The 21488-nt window shown below is 39.2% G+C and overlaps 1 protein-coding gene across 1 annotated transcript in view; it reads right to left on the reverse strand.

The window, feature by feature from the left end:
- Window positions 1-518: 518 nt before the first annotated feature.
- Window positions 519-21488, reverse strand: part of DSG2 (desmoglein 2) — a 39867-nt gene continuing 18897 nt past the window's right edge. Inside the window, exons 6-15 of the mRNA XM_081149547.1 lie at window positions 20529-20695; window positions 18418-18555; window positions 18115-18300; window positions 14324-14589; window positions 11141-11283; window positions 10624-10851; window positions 8907-9134; window positions 6521-6642; window positions 4851-5186; window positions 519-3240 (exon numbers count right to left, since the gene is read on the reverse strand). Of these exons, the coding sequence (XP_081005673.1) occupies window positions 2227-3240; window positions 4851-5186; window positions 6521-6642; window positions 8907-9134; window positions 10624-10851; window positions 11141-11283; window positions 14324-14589; window positions 18115-18300; window positions 18418-18555; window positions 20529-20695 (2828 nt within the window). The 3' untranslated portion in view covers window positions 519-2226. The remainder of the gene's footprint in view (window positions 3241-4850; window positions 5187-6520; window positions 6643-8906; window positions 9135-10623; window positions 10852-11140; window positions 11284-14323; window positions 14590-18114; window positions 18301-18417; window positions 18556-20528; window positions 20696-21488) is intronic.

Here is a 21488-nt window from a genome sequence, read left to right on the forward strand (position 1 = left end):
GCAGCTCTCTTCAGTCTCCTCCTGTTAGTTTCTGGACAGAAAGCTAACTTCAGTCCCTCAGGAACAACGCTGTGGACGTGGCAAACAGGAGAGTGCCCAGTGACACTGGAATTTCAGATCACAGCTGATTCTTTGCTAAGGGACATACTCACACTATAAAAACTATTCATTATTGATCTGAAACTCAAATTTAACCCTTTGCGGTCGTATTAAATTTGGACATGGGTGTCATACTGGTCGGATATGAACTGATACATGAATGAATAGAGTTAAGATTCGTACGGTTCCTTGCTGTGGTGGCTGAGAGCAGACAAACGACCGCAAAGGGTTAACTGGGCCTTCTGTCCTCAGGAAGGGAAATACGCTCTTCCAAGGAGGCTGACTGAGCCGGATGGAAGCTGTTATAATTGAAACACCAAACAAGACCTGCCTTCAGGCTGCTGTCTCCTCCTCTAACCTCCAGCTACATTCCCTGTAAAATATGACGGAGCAATAAAAACATATGGGCAAGAAGTTGCTCTAAAGGTCATTTTTTTATTTAAATATTTTGTTGATATACATACAAATATAGTCTCCCAAGGAACAAATGTAAAAACTAATACAAATCACTCGTTTGGGAACAAACAAAAGCATTTAGAAAATGTGATTACTCTACACACACGTGACAGGTTAGGGCTTCCAAGCCTGCCCAAGGAGGAAGTTTAAGACCAAGTTGTGTTTGTTCAAAGCAGTTAGATCATTTTTAAATGTCACACAGTAGTGGTATTCCTGTTGCATACTTGGCAAAATATAGCAACTATGTCTACGATGAGAAAAAAAAAAGCAACGACACAAGTAGAGAGTAAAACATTTAGTCAGTGGGAGCAAACAGTATCAGTCCTTTGCATAACCCAATTCAACAATACTTCTTCTATAAATGTGCTACAAAAATAAATTTTTTAAAGATTCATTTCCCTAAGCAAAATAACTTGAGAAATCACAAAATTACACAGTGTGTAAAACTTATGAAAATTTTTTGTTGTGAATATTTATATAAATTGTTACTAAAATACACATATACTTTGAAACTTGAAATGGATTCTTTTTCCAAAGAGCAATAAAAATAATCTACTTATTTAGTCAAAATACCCAAATCGCTTTTCAAAACAGGGCAAGGATGTTATACAAATTCCTGTTAATTACGTATTTAATATGTAGTAAGTCATGGCCAACTAGTCAATGACTTTGAGACACAGAATAAAATACTAACTTCAAACTCGTAATTACAGAAATTACAAGGTGTTTCAATGTTTTGAAATGGTAAAGTAAAGAGAGTGGCTTCTAAAATCCAGCTTAATGCCACAAATATTGATTTGGAACCCATGTTAGGCACTGAGGATGAATAACAGCATTGAAATAGCCCTGGTTCTTTCTACAGGCATAGTCTCATGGTTAATTTAGCTGTACAAAATTAGAAGATAATATAGCCTGAGGTTTTATAAATAGTATATTATTACTATAAAAAGGAAAGTGATTTTATATTTATGAATTTTTCCCTGGGTTATTCAACTGAATTGGAAGTATTCAATATTTCCATGATTATTGAGAGACAAAGGGAAGGTATAATGCTATTTTTAAGGTCATACAACACACACACAATCATATACATACAGTTTTTATGCACCAAAACGTGTGTTTTTACCATGTCAATGCTACACAATTCAGTCACCCTAACACAGATTGGAAGGCCTCTGGTCTTAAGGAAAACCAACAAAACTGGTCACTGGACTACGTGTGCATCTTTGGATCAATGCGTGTGGATAACCTGCCGGGTGCAGTGAAGCACGGACTAGAGAACAGCAATGTTAAATGTTAACAACATGCCACGCAGAGGCAGGGCCGTTTCATGGATGGCTCTACTGCAGGGCTGATGAACTGGATACTCTGTGTTAATGTGGTAAATTCTCAGAAGCCAGATTTACTCTGTTTAACTTGGTTTGTGAATATTGTTTGGCCACAACTCACTAAAAGGCACGTAATATACAGCATCATGCTTATGCCCTCAGGAAATCCCAGAGCATCTCTGAAGGGCACCCCTGGGCCCTGAGACAGCAAGGTCCGCCGTCTATTATTAAGATTTAAATTTTGTGTATGTGCCTCTTCCGCCGTGAAGCTGAAGGGCAGGCCCACTGCAAACCCGACAGCGGTGACCGCTGGTGAAACCCTGGCTGGGGCTGTGGCGGCTGTTCAGGCGTAAGCATGCTGCACTGTGCTGCGCTTGGTCACCCTGGTGGACGACGTGGTGACCGTGGAACTAGAATGACCAGACTCCTCCGAACCGAAATCCGGCAGAGGGCCGGGGACGCCCGCTCCAGAAACCACCGTCTTTCTGGCCGTCATGGACCTCCCCGAAGGAGCTGGGTAACCGGACTGCAGAGTGGAAGCGGGTGTGAGCACCCTCTCTGTCACTGTCACGTTCTGTCCTGCCCCTGCACTGGGCTTGGGCACAGCGGGCTGCGCACCCGAGCTGGGGGCAAGGAAGCTCTCTCTCTCCCTCACCATAACGTAGTGTCCCTCTGGCAGGTGCGGAGCGCCCTCCAGAGGACCAGACAGGCCCCCGCTGGGCTGCAGGACTCTCTCGGTAACCGTGACGTTACCTTCACTAGCATAATGCCCATCTACCAAGGCGGGAGCTGGAGCATACACCCGCTCCGTCACGATAAGGCCCTGCGGCTGTCTGGGGCCCAGGACCACCGTGCCCGGTGGCGGCACAGTGGAGCCTGTGGCAAAGGACGTTTCCGTCACTATGACATTTCCAGAAGCCAATGGATTAGGGAGCCGTGTAGCTACCTTTTGACCCTGCTTAGAAGACACAGACCTTTCCGTGACTATTTCCTGAGTTATTTCCTCTGCATTTGCTTCATGCAAAGGTTTTGGAACTTGAAAGCTACTACCAGAGGAGAAGGTAGTCTCTGAATTAACCCTGGTTTGCTCGGAGAATGAATGTGAAGCTGTTTCTCTCTTAGGTTTTGGTCTCTGCTCAATTTCCATATCCATATCTACTGTTCGACCCAAGCAAACTTCAGCTAGTGTCTTGAATTTAAATCCTAAATCATCCAAGAAGTGGTCATCTAGCTCTCCTTCAATAAAACTGCAACAACCAATGGAACCATGGAGAGATTCAGTTTCTTCCTGAGAATAAACCAGAAGGCAATCTTTGGCTATGTGACTGTCATCTTCCTCAGTATAACAGGAAAGTTTCTAAAATGGAAATAAACACAGAGGCATATAATTAGTGACACAACTTCATTTAAGAACAAGACTATGTTTCTGCCCAAAATGTATAACCTGAGTCTAACTGCAAGGAAACATCAGAGACACCCAAATTGAAGGACATCCTAGAACACAACTGGCCAGTATCCTTAGAAAATATAAATATTGTGAAAGGTGAGAAAGGCAGAGGGGACTGTTCCTGATTAAAATGTCATGACAACTAAATGGAAGGCAGGACTCTGGATTGGGTTCTGGACAGGAAAAACAATGGCTATAAAAGACATCATTGTGATAACTGGCTAAACAGAAATTTGTGATGTGTCACTGTTAAGCCTCTTAATTTGTTTGCCGTGGTAATGTAAGAGATTATGCAAGTGCGTGTGTGTGTGTATGAGAAATAGAGGGAGAAAAGGGGGGGGGAGAGAGAGAAAGAATGGGACGAATGTGGCTAAGTGTTAATAATTGGGTAATCTGGATAAAGGGTATACAGAAGCTCAAAATTTCTATTATTCCTGCAAATTTTCTGTTAAGTTTGAAATGTTTTCTGAATTAAAAGTTGCATACATATACATAACCAAGACTGACTAGAGCAGGATTAGAGCAGAGAGGAAAAAAAATATCAAAATAAAACAGGGCACCAGAATGGAGCTTGGCAGTGAAACAGAAAAGGGCAATATGAGAAGTGGTTTTCCTTGACACTGACACATCCCTTTTTCCCCGGCAAGCTGATACTTGGGGTGGGGGGCAGATGATATGAAAGGAGAACAGAAGGAAAGAGAAAGTGGGAAAGCACCCCAGTAATTTGTAACCATTAAGAAGAGAGGGGACAGAAATAAATTGGCCTCCATGGAAGCCCATTGCCTTACTCTCTCAAGTGCCCTTCAGATGCCTGACACTCTGACTCTGCCCATGGGACACATGGGCTTCATTCTCAAGAAAGGCGCCCAGTCCAGCCTCTAATTCTCATTTCGGACGTGAGCTTCCTCACTGTATCTGATCATCTTTCCTGCAACTTTCCTCCTAATCTTTTGCGAATTACCTCAGTAGTGAAGCCAACTACTCTCATTCAGAAGACAAAATTTAAATGGACATCACAGATTATGTTTCAGGTCAGGTACTCTCCAGTCTGCTCCTGCAGAGGGACTATACTTTCTGACCCACTGAGATCTGGCTTGGTATGTGACTCACTGTGGCCAATAAAATCTGAGGGCAAAAAAGGCAGAGGCTTTAAGAGCCATCGACTGGTTCTGCATTGCTATATGCGCCCCCAAAACGGCAGCTTCCCAGGTACAATCTGCTCTTGGCATCTTGGAATGAAGACAACACGGGGAAGAGCAGAGATACATTAACTGGCAAAAATATAAGTGTAAGAAATGGCCTTTGTGAGGAGTAAGACTGTGGGGTCATTTGTGATCACCATATAAGTTAGTTCACTGGTTCAATGGGTCGTGTCTCTCTTCCCTCATTCTTAAAAAACAAAAAAAAACTCCCCAAAAAACCCCCCAAAGTCCCATCTAGATCCAAGGCAACAATTACCCTAATAATGCCATATTCACATACAAATGTTTTCTCTCCCGCACCTAAAAACCAACCCTTACCTCAGTGAAATAACTTCTTAAGAATTCTTCATTCACCGCGGTAGCAGCTGCTCGAGCTCCGGCCATGTCTCTGAAAGTCCCCGTGTCTCTTGTGCTCCTTATGGTTTCACTGCCTATGATGGCTCCTGTTGTCCCTATAACCTGGGTGCCCCCCCCAGAAAGATGGCTTCTGTGTTCTTCCCATCTTCCGTCCACTTCGGACATGTCATGCTGCACTCTGGTAAAGGACGCAGCGCTGCTTCCTTTCACGGCGGTTTCCCTGGCTGCTGCACCTCCTGCTCCACTGCCCACCGCCACACTGTCGCTACGATCCGCCGTCAGAAGCGACGGCACCGCCTGGGAGGGCAAACACGGTTGGGAGCTGAGTCAGAAGGATGAAGGATCCGTATGGATGCTAGGATCTGAGCTAAGTGGGCATAAGCTATTTCCGCAGAAACAAATTAGGAAAAATATTTTATGTTGAATAACTCTGAGTCTTCTGAAGAGCTCCATTCCACCTTCTTGTTTTGTTAGATGATTATAATCCAAGGAGAAAACAAAAGTTATTTAAATACAGTCTCGGCTCATTTACTCTATTGGCATCAACTGCGATTCAACTTTCCTCTAGAGTTTAATGCCTTCTTTATGGCCATAGAATCGTTACTTTTTGTCTAACTGGACACACGGTTATCCCAAATATAGACTAGTTTTAAGGCTCCATTGCTACTAGAAATTGCCACCGGACTAAATTCTGGTTCATGTGATTTCAAGTAGAAATGGAGTATGCATCTTTTGGGAAGCGTTCTTCAAGAGCGGTTCTTCACTTCTCTCCTATCTGCTTTTGGGAATGGAACTCATCTACGGAGGAACAAGGGAAAAGGAGCCTGTGGCCACATGGAGTCATCATGTTGGTCCTGGACCACCCACATTTATATCTAAGCCACTGTTACGCTGAGTTCTCTGACACTTGATGCTAAATCATATCCTATTAGATATGACGCTCACTGCAGGTGGTGATGAGAGACCCAGGGTGAAGACGCAATAAAGAGACGATGGGAGATGGTTGTTATGTAGGTAGAAGAGGAGATTTTAAAATCTTTCACAACTGTTATGGGGTGGTGGGCACCTGGTTGAGGTAAAGTCCCCATTTAATATTGGTAGTAATAAAAATTTTCATTCTCAATCTCCACACACTCTTGCTCTCTCTAACCTTTGTTCTGTATTCCCTGTGCCACTACCTGACGCATTTTCTACATTCTCTGTAACACAGGACTTGTCACAGTAGAGCAGGGGTGAGGAACCGTTTTTTGCCAACAGCCATTTAGATATTTATAACATCATTCTCTGGCCATACATATAAGATTATTAACTTAAAAATTAGCTATGAGAAAAGCTCCTAGATTTATTGAATTTTGAGTCCTGCCTGCAGTTGCCTTGGCAGGGCCAGAGCAAATGGTTTTGAGGGCCATATGTGGCCCGTGGGCCAGACATTCCCCTCCTCCCGCTTTAGAGCAAAACAACCTCAACGCTGCCCTGGCAATAAACACAAAATATGTTTCATTCAAAGGCATGTGAATGAAATCTGTAAGGACCACTTTACTTTCTCATGACCTATAATGGTAGAAACACTTCCCAAGGACCCTTTAAAATCAGAAAAGAAGGCAGGTTCCATGGATATCTGATTATCTGACCTTGTCTTCAGGTGGGGCCCCTTCATTATTCCAAGGATGCAGCATCTCTACAGTGCCAGGAATGGGGGCAAAGCCTTTGGCTCTGTCTCCACAATGGCACATCAGCAGTAAAAGTGGTACAACTGGGCAGAAACAAAATTAAAAACAAAAAAGGTTAGTCCCAACTTATTTTTAAATTGGTGTTATATAATTTTGGAATTTGCATGTATCACTTCTTGCAGCTCAGTCTTTACTTATTTACAACCTTATTTTTTATTTTCCTTTTCTTCAGCCCCATCCAACCTCACCAAACTTGTCTTGGGAGAGTCATACCAAAGTCTACAGGCAGAATGAGGGAGTCCTACAGATTCGGAGGCCTCACTCATCATAAAGAGGCTGTGTCTGGTTCTGAGTAGAACACTGAGACTGAATTCGATAGTATTTAAATCATCAAAACCAACTTAAAGACTTACATTTTTTTAAACCACTTTGATTTTTAATATGAGAATATTCACTAACAAAAAAAAAATGTGTTAAAAGAATCAAAAGCTTCTAAGGGTTGAAACATTTTCACATGTTCAAATATTCTAGAACATTGAAACTTCTAGAATACTTCACCACTTCCTCCTAGAGTAGAATTTGGCAAAAGGTAGACTCACTGAGGTTCAAATTAACCTTTGAATTACCTGAGTACTATTTTCTAAAATAATTCTACATTGAAACTCTTAAAATAGATCTAGAACTCAATACAGAGCTCTCTCCTTAAATTTTATTCTACCTCCATCCAGGAGGAGATAAAGGCCAATGTTGGCCTCTTAATCAAAGTAGTAAAGAATTAACTACAACTTGCAAGCTGTCCACCCCAAATTAGGTTTAATTGCCACTCCCATTTGGCATCTTCAGATGATGAATTGCCTACTCCCTAGACTTTTTTTTAAATGTAAAATAGCTGACAGCACAGTCACCATAGCTACTGTAATTCAAAGATTGAAATCGGCCAGTGGCAAATTCAACATTTGTACAAATTCAACAAATATTTATCAAGCGTGTACCATGTGCCAAGTGTCACAAAGGCCCCAGGGAATGTGAGATGAGAAGGCAGTGCAGGGAATCCCCATTTAAAAGCTGTAGTCCCAGCTCCAGTACGTCCCGACAAACTTGGGAAACTGAGACAAGTCATTTACGGTTAAGTGTCTGTATCCTAAAGCAGGGATGATAGTATAAAAGTGCATTCAATGGTACATCTACTGATGGCTCTGACAAGCTCTTCCTCTGTCACTGAAATAGCCGGGGCTGCCTCAGAGCCAGTTCTCTGCCCACATTCAGTGGTCAAGTGCAGTAGTATTCCACATGACCCCAGGCTGCAGTCCTTTGTTCTTTTAAGAAAGGAAATCTGGGGTCTTTGTAGAATAGGCAAGGAAGATCGGACTGGTTGTAACTGTCAGGAAGCACAGAAGTGCTCAGAGGTCTCACTGCTGTTGGCTCAGGTGACAGGGCAACCCAAACAAAGGGTATGGGTAGGTGGGGCTCTGACAAGTTGAATGGGAAAAGGAAAGATCAATAAGAATAAGATGAGTTTATAAAATAACCTGGTATCCATTATCCAAATTCATGCAATAAATCCCTTCTGAGAACCTCCTGTGGGCAAAGCACTGTTCTCAGCACTGGGCAGAGAAGAGAAAGCATCCCTCCCTCACAGAGCTTATCAAAATGGGGACACCAAGTAAGTGAAATAAGCCACTCAGTGAAAGACAGATACTACATGATTTCACTTATATGTGGACTCTAAAGAGCAATATCATTGAATAATCAAAATAGAAACAGACTCACAGACACAGAGGACAGACTGATGGCTGCCAGAGGGAAGGGAGGCTGGGGAGTGGGGTAGAAAAGGAGAAGGGATGGAGAAGCGCAGATGGTAGTTATGAAACAGTCCTGGGGACGTAAAGTGAACAGTACTGAAATAACTATGTCTGGTGCCAGGTGGGTACTGGAAATATCAGGGGGAGCACCTGTCAAGTATGATCGTCTAACCACTATTCTGTACACCTGAAATGAATACAAAATAATATTGAATGTAAACTGTAATTTAAACATTTTAAAAATAAATTTTTTTTTAAAAAAATGGGGACACCAACAAGGTCTATGTTCAAAGGCTGCTGAAGATCATGCAAGATAGCCTAGGTTATTTAAATCAGGAAATGATACCTTTGTTCACAACAAAGTTCTGAGGCATGTTATAATCACCTTTGATGAGTTTATCAACGATCAACTCTTGTTTCCCTACTCACCCTCAAGTGCTCTAGTTGGAATAACTGTACAGAAATCAGTGACTACTATGGTAACAAAACGCTAGTAGTGCCCTTAATTACTGAAAGAGCCAAAGAGTGGCTTTGAAAATACTCACGTAGCAAGAGCAGAAAAGCAAAAATGATTAGCGCGATCGCTGCCGGTCCCAGGCCAACATAGGTGCCACGCAGTGTTTCCACACAGCCACTGCCATCCAGGCATTTGCAAACTGTGAGTGTAAGGACCTGCTTTTCAGGGCAACTGAAGCCTTGATGATCTGAAATCAGGAACTGAATTTCACTTCTCCCAAGCTTCTGTTCACTTTGTTGCAGTAGCACACTAGTACCTATAATGGTAGGAGGCAAAATGAAATAGAAATGAGCGATTACCAAGGGAGGGGCAAGATTAAATTATGGAAACATTCTTTAATGGCTAATAATACTTAGCTCCAGTTAGAAGCTTTATTCTTCCTTAATGGTTCTATTTTTTTTTTTTCCTTTTTGGGAGAGGGGAGGTTAAATTACCCACTTTTGGAGACACCCCAAAGATGGCCTGGCATTTTGGTACGGAAAGGATTTGATCCAATCTCTCACTGGCTTAGGACACCAAAAGGCGCATAGAGTTGGCTCAAGTGCTCTGGGCTGGGGCAGCAGGTGAACAGGGAGGTGATCTGGGACAGATGGACAAAGCACAGGGGTGGGCTCAAGTTCTTGTGGACAGCTGGTCCTGGGTGGATGCTGGGGCAGCCAAAGGCGGCAGCCTTCGCCTGCGCAGTCGGCCAGCTCATTGCTCTGGAACCACAGCTGAACAAGTGTGTGCGGTTTGCCAAATGCAAGGAACTGTTCTATGTACTGGGAATATAGTGACAAACAAGTGGTGGGTTAAATGACATTTCCACGGAATGACCTTTATTTTATCAGTTCGTAAAAAAAAATTATCATAGCAATTTCAAACAGATAATAACAGAGAGAATAGCATAATTTATCCCCACGGTACCCAGCACCGGCTTTAACATTATTGAAAGCCTTTTAAAGTGATTGTAAAAATTTGTTAGACTTAAAAATTTTAACAATAAATCTGTAAGTTAAGAAAAACTCGGGTACTGTATTTAAAAACTTTTTGTAAATGAACACTAATTGTTTAGAAAACAATAACCTTCTGGATAGGTTTTTGAACATTCAAAATCACCCTGAAGGGCACACAAAAGTTCACATCAAAAAGGCGGGTATGTCCAAGATATGGCTATAAGCACACGCCGTCTGGCATGGAGGAGTCAGAGAGACCCTTTTAATATTGTGTCTATCAGTCAGCCGCTTCGTGACCTTGAACAAGCTATTTCTCTCTCGTTAAGTCAAGGTTTCCTCCGTTAGAATGAGGGAATAATGTCATGGAGTAAGGACTCAATGCGATAAGCCATATGAAGGGCCAGCAGAGTGCCTGGCACACAGTAAGTGATCAATAAATGCTATTTTCAATGAAATTGCTACCATACTTCAAGATTTTTAGAAGGCACTTACTCTGATTGTTTGCTTAGAGAGGGGAGGCACTCCTCAGCTTATGCGACAAAACAACATCTTCAAGAGCAATTTAGAGAATACCTGGCTATTACTAAGACCTTAGGTTATTTTGCTTCTCTCCCTCTTGTTGTTCCAAAGGCGATATTTATTATAGCCAGATAAAAAAACACTATGCTCATGGTTCAAAACCTCCTTTTATAAACCCCTTTGAAACACTGTATTGGAAATATGATTTATAAACCCCCCCCCCCCATATTCTAAAGATTTTAGATTTGTCATGTTTAATATTTAAATGTGTAGTCCAATGATTGGGCTTACTTTCTTTGCGCACTATTTTCCATTTTTCTGCCATTCCAGTTGGTTTGTCAATGATGACAAAGGTGAAAGGGTCACTGTTTGGGTAGCCATCCAGGTCCTTGGCAGTCACGTTCACATACTGCACGTCATCACAGATATTCTGCACTGGGTTGACCAGGGTGGGGCAGTTGTCATTGATGTCTTCAACTGTGATCACAACAGTGCCCGTGATGGTTTTCCTAGGAGAATCTTAAAGATAAGAAAGAAAAAAAATATATATATATATTCTGGTTATATTGCTGATACCAAACATAGTTTGGTAAGGAGAAGGTACTAACAAATTAGGACACTTCTGATTCTAGATATTTTTCATATTCAGATCAAATAATATATTTTAATCCATTAAATAAGTAGAAATGTGAAAGTTTCTCCACTGGAAAGATTTGATTTTCCTATAAGACCAAAAGGAAAGTCTCCGATGTTGGAAAATAATATCAAACTACATATAGCCAAGAAAAATAGCTATTTAATAACTTACCTTCTGATACAGCTAAAATCTTTACAGTGTATGTACCATTTTGGACATATCTGGATTCAAAATCAGGAATTTTTACAAGCTTAATCTCAGATGTGACAGAATTCACAGAGACCCAGCTGTCTATATCTTCTAATTTGGTGTATCTGTTAAAAAACAAACACAGAACTAATTGAGAATTCTGGATAACTTGTGAATCTCTAATATGTACAACTCTTTCAAGTTTAAGGTTTGCTTCATTGTATATATTCTTGGTACAGGCATTAGTTTGAAATGTTTTTAATTTCTTGAAACTATCGTAAAAGCCCCTCTCTTTACTGCATATCACACTTATTTCGGAACCTTTCTTAATCCTGTAACATACTTAAGACATAAATGCAAGGGGTATCCCTTAACTAGGCCAGGAGGTTCCCAAGTTGCTCCACAATCTGTCTTACAGCTTTCAATCTTGTCTCCCTGAAATTTGGGGTAAACCTTGGGAGAATAATTTAGTTACCCAACAAGAACGGGTGGAGAAAAGTAGTCTTATGTTCTATTGTTCATTGGCATGTTATCAATACTTAAAAGTATCAATTTTAAAAATCAATGACTGCCTTAAATGGAAGTACTTGAACATTTTGGAATATTGTTGATTATTAAGAGCAGTAAGGTTCTCTCAGTGAGAAATGGATCAGTGAAAACCATGCTGATGAAGTGATTTCTGGATGTCTTCCCTCAAAGCAAGGAGAATTAGTGTGGAAAGAGAGAACTCTGGGAAAGGTAAGGAGAACTTTCAAATTACATCTTCAGAAATGTATGTATCTTAATATCATCAAGTTTCAATAGAATCGGATCCAAAGATAAACCGAACATATGAATAGTTGTTTCAATCAACTATTGAGAGTTTATTTTCTACTAAGGGGCTGTTTAGGCACATAGGAATGAGTGGCTAATTTACAGTAATATTTGTTTATAGTGCTATTTAAAAAATTCCAATTATACACTTTAACTAAATTTTCAGAGTTTTAACATTTCTACAAGTAACTGATAAAACATTTAGATTTTCATGAGTACTTCGGAATTTCATGTCTGGAATTTTAAAGCCTGGACTTAGTTGCTGTAAATAGTTTCCCACATTCACACTTATAATAATACAGGCAGGGTCACAGTAATAAGGATCACGTTTCACATGTATGTGATCTCATTTAAGGTCTTTTCTGTTCTTCTCTGTGGTAAAAATTAGACACCACTTAAAGGAGGCCGGCAGCTCCCACGCTATGCCAGATATCTATAAACAATGGATGCATGTGAATAATCAGAACAACAGTAAATGATGACAGAGTTACAGAAACAATTCTTCCGCTGTCCTTGGCAGCATTTCTAAATAGCAACCACTAATTAGTTAGGGAAACGTGAGAAAATTAATTCAACTTGGCTGTGCATCTCTTTCCTCATCTGTAAAACAGTCGGTCTGAACTGATCTTTAAAATCTTTCTCCTTTTGGTGTTCTGTAATTTCATGCTAAAGAATAAAAGAAACTGAATAAAGGGGATCAATGGGGGGAAAAGAGGGACATCTGTAATACTTTCAACAGTAAAGATAAATATAAGAGAAGTATAAAAGAAAATACTTTTAAGAAATAAAGAAACATGGCTCCTTGTTTTTCCAGGCAGAACATATCTTCTGTTATATGCATCACCCTTAGTAAAAATAGCAGCCAAAACTAAATAGTTAGGTGGGAAACAGGAGTTTCAATAAATAGCCACGCTACCGCAGGATAATGAATTAGAACGTATAAGCCTCTCAGGGGACAGCAGTGAGAGGCAATCCCAGAGAGCACTCATCCTCAGTGCTGGGGATCAGTAAGGGGCGGCCTTGTCAGGGTCAGAGCTGTGGAAATAAACCCTAGACTAGAAAACTAGAAAGCAGCAGGGCTGGTTCCGCAGGTAAGGTGGGCAAAAAAGGGTCACCAAGACATTGCAGAAAACACAGTGGAGGTTTTTTGTTACTATTATTTTGGGAAAAGGCTATTTGCTACTATTGGATGATGAATTCCATTAAAAGAGTCACCAAAAGGAAAGAGATTTTTGAAAAGCTTCCCATTCCCATTCCAGCTATGGTGGGCCATGCATGTAAACACAATATTTTATAAAGTGTTGGCACCCAGGGACGCTAAGGTAAGTGTCCTTACCCAGGTATAAGGACAGTTAAAAACAACCAAACAACTCTGACTGACAGCAGAAAAACAGGCTGTGTGTCTGGATGGCTGGCAGGGCTTCTTTAAATTTAAGTGTAATAATTCTAACTGAGCTCCATAAATAATAATTCTGTAGAGTCATCTTTCTATGGCATGGATATGTCATGGCATGGAAAAGAAATGAAATGTTCAAATTTCATTATGATTTTTTTGAAAACAGGCATTTAAAGTAATTTACAGTGAGGAAATATATTCATCGCTCTCTCTTACTTTACACAGGCTAGTTGGCCAGTGTCTTCATCAAAAGCTTGAAACTGTCCAATGATCCGGCTTACGCTTGACTCATTCATGCTCTCGCTGATCTAAGATGTAAATTTACTTTGAAAATGTAAACATATCATGCAAACCTAAGGTGTCACTATAAAGGGGGCACACCTCTGTCCCTTCCAGCACAGTGGTGGCATCTAGTTGGTTCTCAATACATGTATCTGAGTAAAGGTCACCATGATAAAAGGTTCATCGATCCTGAACCAAGTATCATGGTTCAAATGAAGAGTAATTTCCAAGATTTATGTGCAAATGAAACTGGTTTCTCCATATTAAAATACATTAGGCAACTAACTATTTCATTTAACCAAACCGGTATCAAGTGGAATTTGCAATAAATTTGCTACTTTCTTACCTTAAATACTCTTTTAGGAAATAAAACAGATTTTAGAAAGTTTCTCTCTGAACTTTCTTTGTTGTGTTTTAGCTTTCGCTAGCCAGAACTTTTTGAGGCGAGGAACCCAGCCTCTGCCTCACTCAGGGGGTGGAGGGAACGGGGTCTGGGGGAATTTCTCCCTGCCTCTCAGTTGCAGGTACAACTCTGGGAAATGTCATCTATAGGCCTTTGGGGAATCATAATACTGGATGAAAAGAAATGAAATGTTCAAATTTCATTATGATTTTTTTGAAAACAGGCATTGAAAGTAATTTACAGTGAGGAAATATATTCATCGTTCTCTTACTTTACACGGGCTAGTTGGCCAGTGTCTTCATCAAAAGCTTCAAACCGTCCAATGATCCGGCTCAGGCTTGACTCATTCATACTCTCGCTGGCGCGAATGGACAGTGTGCTGCTTTTAAAATGAATGCCTTCTTTCACATTTTTCACCTTTACTTTGATGGGAATGGATATAGGCTTGTATTTATTCTTCACTGATTTGTGAAAAGGTGCTTTATTAGTGACAATAATGCTGAAGTCAAGATACTTCATTTCTTCATAATCCAATGCCTAGAAAGGCAAAATCAAAGGGAATTCTTTCAAAAGAGGAAATGACTAGAACACACAAAGAACATACACGCATGCACACACGTGTGATTTTGAAAATGTCAGCATATCATGCAAACCTAAGGTGTCACTGTAAAGGGGGCACAGATGTAGCAATTTCACACATGGGGAAACAGCAGCTCTGAGTATTCCAACTCCTATTGATAACATGCAATTAAAGAGTGTCAATTTGGATATTCGTAACTGTTAAGAATGATTATGAAACACCCCCAATATGTTCTTTATGAATTGTGGTATTTATAAAGTACACTTGATATAATCAGTTTGTCACTGTATACATAATTTATGTTCCAATTTGACTATTTTCTTTTAAAAAAAATTTCTATAATTCTCTTTAAGTATTCTATTTAGAGATACTTACTTTACATAGCCATTCTATTATCAGGCATTTAGACTATTTGCAATTTTTAAATAGAAAATTGGTCACTGAAATACCTAGTCGAAGTTTATTAAGTCCTGTTGCTTTTCACTTCTAGTGGCTCTGACCATTTAGATGCACGGACTTGCTGCTTGTTTCTCCAGTATAACATTAAATACATGTGTTGACATGAACTACAGCAAAGCTGTTTGCTTCTGTTTTTGGATGATTTATTATGACACTTGTTTTCCTATTGGTAGGGTTCTGAATGGGTAACAACTTCCCCTGCCCCCTCTTTTATATGGGTTACTATGGTGTTGGAGCAAGAACACAGAAAATGACTAGAGAAAACACTCTTCGTGACTGTAGAATCCTTGTGAGAGGCTTTTTTTTTTTTTTTCCGGTTGCTCTTGCATGTGGCATGCTTGTTTTGATGGCATGAGGTATGCTGGATGAGAAATTAAGTATTCCAGCCTAATGTCATTAGTATTCAAAGAACATGGAAGGCCAAGACAACCTTAAAAATAAATAAGCTAGGTATGGGGGCAACAAGAACTGTTTCATAGTGTTTCCTATACCTAGCCATAATGATCCAAGGAGAATGGAAAAATTTCCAGCATCAAGAGTAATGTATAAGAGCACATACCTCTATTTATTATAACTGTGAACATATTTATCATTTCCATTTTTGCTATTTTTAGTAATATTAAAGATTTTAAAATCATTTGTTAACAAAGCTGAGACTGTTTTTCATGTGACAATTTACTATCTCTATTTCCACAAAGTATCTGTTCTCCTTTATTATTTTTTGGGCAGTTTTAATGAAGTATAATTTACCTACAACGAAATTCCTCCATCTTCCATGTGAAGTGTACAGCATGAGGATTTTTAGTACATCTACATGGTTTTGCAAACATCACTACTGTCCAGCTTTAGAATACTCCCATCACCCCCAAAAGTTCATTTGTGCCTATCCGTAGTCAATGATCACTAACGCCCCCAGCCCTAAGCAACTACTGGTCTGCTTTTTATATCCACTGTTCTGCTTTTTCTAGAAATTTCATGTAAACAAAATCAAACAATATGTAGCATTTTGTGTTTGGCTTCTTACACAAAATATTTTCAAGATTCATCCATGTTGTAGCATGTATCAGTACTTCATTCCTTTTCATTGCTCAATAGTATTCCAATGTATGGATATACCACCTTTTACTTAGCTGCTCATCCACTGACAGACACTGGATTGTTATCAGTTCTTGACTATTACGAATAAAAGCCCCTATGAATATCTGCATACAAGTTTTTGTGTTTTTCTTTTTCTTGGGTGGATACCTAGGACTAAATCATTGGGTCACTGGGTAACTACTCTATGCTTAACATTTAAAACAACTGACACACTAGCTATACCATTTTATGTTTCCACAAGCAACATATAAGAACTCCAGTTTCTTCATATCCTTGATGCTTGGTGCTGTCAATCTTTTTTTATTATAGCCACTCTAATAAGTGTGCTGTGGCATCTCATATAGTTTTTATTTGCTTTTTTTCTAATGACTGTGATGTCGAGTATCTTTTTATGTCCATATTAACTATTTGTATATCTTCCTTGTCTAACTTTTCAATGGGATCTGATTATTGCTCTTATAACTTGGAAGAAATTCTTTATACAACTGAGACAGTAAATTTAAAATTTTCTCAATCTGTAGCTGTTGTTTTATTACTAATTTTACTATTTTTTGTCCATGTCCCCTTGGGTAGAAATAACTATATTCCTTTTTGTGTTGCCATGATACACTGAGAATATGTCAACATTTCTCTCTCCTCACTAAGGGACTGTTTCTCCTTGTGTGTTACAGGCTTTTTACCTCCAGCATCTAGCATGGTTGCACCTGTAACTGCTGACTAAAAGCATGCTTACTTCTATATAAGCAAGTAAATCTATTTCATCTCCGATACCATTATCCATTTCTTCAAAAATCGTAACAGGTGTCTTCCCTTTAAACAAGAGGTGATATTATTCTATTTTCCCCTGCTTTAGAAAATGGAAGTCTAAATGCATATAACAGAGAGTGGTCAATGGTGCCCATAATTATTACCATGAAATGTCAACTTAATTTTTCTCTATTCTGTTATACATTTATAATTATTCTTGTTACTCTTCTCACTTTTAGAATTATTTTCTACCCCGTCATGTATTAAGTTTTTGCGAAAATTTGGAAACTTCTAGAATTAATTTTTGTCTGTATGTGACTTCATGAAATAGTATTTTGAAAGCTGTAGCTTTGTATTTTTATTTCAAAATCTGATAAGGCAATTCTATCATAAACCATTTAAAAATACATTGATATTCTTCCTTACTCTGTTAAAATAAAAATTCATCCTCTAATTTTTGTTTAAAAAATTCTGTGGCGGTAATTAGTTTCAAATGGATAAGGCCCACATGCTTAATGAGACTAATTTAATTTTTCCTTCACTGATTCAATGAAGCACAAGGGGTTAGAACACTGTTTCAAAATGTGGCCCTCATACTACCTATATTAGAATCACAAGTGAATTTCTGTTATCAGGGCAAGTTCCTGAGCCCCACTTGATCACAGATTATTCATGATGAGGCCCAGGAATTTGCACTTTGAGCATGTAGCTTTACGAAGTAATTCTTAGGCACTCAAGTATGAGGACCGCTGGATAAGAGCTTTATCAAGTTGTTACAGCTTTAGTTTTTAGACATTATTAATAAGAGTTGGCTTTCTTGCTAAGTTGATCAAATAAGAAATAGTAGGTTGGGGGACACTGAGTAGAGGCAAGAGGTCATGACATAAGGATATTATAGTCAGGCACAGGCTGCAAACAAGACTGGAAGTGTGCTAAGCAGTAATGATGCTGGCATCATGCTGTCAGGTTAGGATTAGAGTTCCCTAATCTGAATTTAAACTGCACTGTGAGCACATACTAACCACAGAACTTGGGCTAATATGGATGGCTCCTATCTCAAAAATTTGTGGTGCCAGTTAATTGAGTATATAAAACACTTATAAGTATTTGGAGATCAAAATATATCCGTTTCCTTCTGCACAGCTTCTCCCATTCCAGTTTGAACAGTAAGCACTTACCTTAATAAGGGTCACAATTCCTTCATTAGTTTGATTATCAGTTTCTATGCGGAAATAACCCCTTTCATTTCCTGATGCAAATGTGAAATTTGCCAGCCAGTTATCAGAGCCTATTTCATCTGCATCGAACACTTTTATGCGTATAATTTCTACATTGGCTTGATTTTCTTCAACCATCCCTTCATACTGCAAAACATGAACACAGGATTTTTATTTTAATGGAACACTAACATAAGTGATATATTTTTAGATAGAACTAAAATATGAGTAAGTAGATACATTTGTTATAAAAATAATAGTTACCATTTGCTTTTCCACTACAGGTATATTGTCATTGACATCCAAAATACGAATCCGAACTTGAGCTTGCTTGACCGGTTTATCTGTTATTTGTCCAATGCCGTCTTTTGCTTCTACTGTCAAAGTGTAGCTGCTGTGTTCCTGCAGGGCAATGAAAGATACCCACCTGGAGTGAAAACAGATCGCTTCCAGAGCTGTCTTTCTGGTTTTAGTTCATTTTATCATCAAGGAAATGAACCACAGTATAATTTACTCATAAATAAGTTTCATGATCTACTGTTATTCGTGTGAAGCTATTTATTTGCTGTCAGAGCTTTTCTAGAAAGGGAGAAAAGCCTGGAGGAGTTGTTAATAGTCAGTTTCTTAAATATGTCATTGGTGACATTAGTGAAATTCTTAAATATGTCACTGGTGATATTATCAGGAGATGAGTTGCTCCTTAAATTGTCTGTGGACAAGAGTGCTTTTCAAAATAATTTGCTCTATCTTGGAAGTGATCGCAGGACTATAGAAACTGGTTCTTTCTGCCTCACACTTCAGTTTTAGCTAACAGTTAAGCCAGAAAAACCAGTCCCCAAGAAAACTTAGCGAGTGAAGGCAAAACTCAGTGACCTTTGTCTGGACATCCTGAGAGAGATGATTCTGAGAGGTGTCCCAGAGAATGACATCTCGTTACAACAAAGTGAACCCTTCTCTTCCACATGGTCTCCCTATGGTGTCTCCATTCAGTGTGGGAGGAGTGAGCTTAAGGAGCAAGGCGGCCAGTGCCAACGCTTGGGGCCGCTGTGTGGGGCACAGCTACTCAGTGACAGGCAGGAGAGCAGAGGCTCTGGGGCCAGCTGCCTGGGTTCTAGTTCTGGGTTGTCACTAACGAGCTGTGTTGGATGCACAATCCCTTTGACCCTCGGTGTCCTTCTGAGTAAAATGGGGCTAATACACTTTATACACAAGGTTTCTAGGTGGATTTAATGGGTTAATCTATGTAAAATGCATGGAATAGCACCCGGCACATGGTTAATGTCCAATAAGTGACCGCCATTATTATTGGCTAAACTTCCTATACTTCAGAGACAGCAACTTACTAAAAACATCACACTACTTCAAAATAATACTTTTCCATTCTAATTTTATGTGAAAAGGTACAGAGTAGAATTTTAAGAGTAATAAAATTCTTTAATTCTATAGAGATCTCGATAAGAATGCAGGGTGCAACCCTCTCCCTCTCTGGGCAGACTGAAATGATAAGTAACATAAAATATTCTGACTGCACTTGGATGATAATTTATATTTGATAACAGTAGTGTTCTTAGGATCATCAACGTTTTTCTCATGTACATTGTTAAAATCTTCATGTATGTAGCATTTGTAAATCTTCTATGTCCCTTTTTCTTCTAACATTTTCCCGCTGAGTTAGAAAAAAAACCATGAAATGTTTGAATCACCTTTCTAAGAAACCTACTCAAACTTTCCTCCAATTTGGGATTTACAATAATTCTTTCCTTTAAAAATAGTTCTATTACCCAAATAGGGCTGCTATTTCTACCTTTTTGCTTTCCTCTGTATATCTATTAGTAGTAGAGGAGACTCCTGGTGTTTCATTACAGAGCCACAAATTAAGGAACATTGCTTTAGAGCTCTCTAGCAAACAAAGTCCTGACTGGAGAGGCCCTGGAACAGTGATGACCTTTAAAATTTTAAACTTTCTAGCAGCCACATTTAAAAAGGAAAAAAACCCACTGGTGATGTTAATTTTTAGAATATATTTTATTTATCCCATGGTATCCCAAATATTATTTCAACATGTAATCAACAAAAAATTATAAGATGGCATTTTACATTCTTTTTTTTTTCATACTAAGTCTTCCCAATTTAGTTGATTTTACATTTATAGCACATCTAAAATTTGGACTAGTCAACATTTCAAGTGCTCAATGGCCACGTATAGCTAATGGCTATCATACTGGACAGAACATCCCTAGAAGGGGATAATTCTAAGTTATCCTATGAATTAGAAATATATAACAAAGTAGGCAAATTGAAAAAAGAAATAGAGAGGAGAACCTGAAAGAGTAAAGGAGAGATTAAAAGGTGAGCAATATAAAATATTAATTTACCTCTCTGTCCAGGGCGATGCTGGTTGTATAAATCTCTCCTGTATCTTTATTCAGGTAGAACACCGGAGGATAAGCAGGCTCCTGAGATACGATTCGGTAGGAAATTTTGGAATTCATAGTATTGGGCTCATCTGCATCCGTTGCAGTGATTTTCATGACCAGTGTATCTGGCATTAGGAACAAAGATGTCCAAAATGAAACACAACTTTAAGCACACACACATGTGTTATTTTACGTGTCATTTCAGTTTGTTCCAAAAAGGATTTCAGGTGCTTATCAAGATCACAGTTTACCAAGATCAAAAAACTGAACTGGATGAGAGACAAGTTCGAATGGGTTACAGGAGTAAGAAAAACAAGATGAGGGCAGGGCCAAGGATAGTAAAAGGTTAGGATGAGGTCCCGAACACTTGCTATAGGAAGGCCACGAATATATTTATAATAGTTCTAATAAAGAAAGAAGAATGAACAGATAGAAATAGATGCTTATTAAAATACAAACAATTCAGGAGAAGCACAGCTATTCACACTCTGATCAAAGAGAAATCTCTCCTGCAAGTGTTCATGTAGAACATTGTATTGGACGTTGCCAATAAACCTGACAATAGAAATGATGAGAGTCAAAGGGCAGCAAACTACTGCCACTGGGCAAAGCCAGCCAGCCACCAGTTCTTATAAAATACAGTTTTATTGGAACACAGCCATGCCCATTTATTTACAAACTTTCTATGGCTGCTTTTCTGCTATAAGGCAGAAAAGCTGATACACAGATCTAACCATATGTCATTTAAAGTCTTTTGAACTTATCACCAAAAAAACCCAGTTCCCAACCTACAGCAATAGGTTTGTTACTATTTGTCCTGTGGTTAATACTCAGCCTCCACTAAGACACGGGAGTTTGTGTTCAGTCACACAGTGAGGTTAAAATGACTCCGAGTATTCATTCATAACAATAATAGAC

The sequence above is a fragment of the Miniopterus schreibersii genome (genome assembly GCF_964146895.1).
Source record: "Miniopterus schreibersii genome assembly, chromosome: 10".
In the NCBI taxonomy this organism is placed as follows: domain Eukaryota; kingdom Metazoa; phylum Chordata; class Mammalia; order Chiroptera; family Miniopteridae; genus Miniopterus; species Miniopterus schreibersii.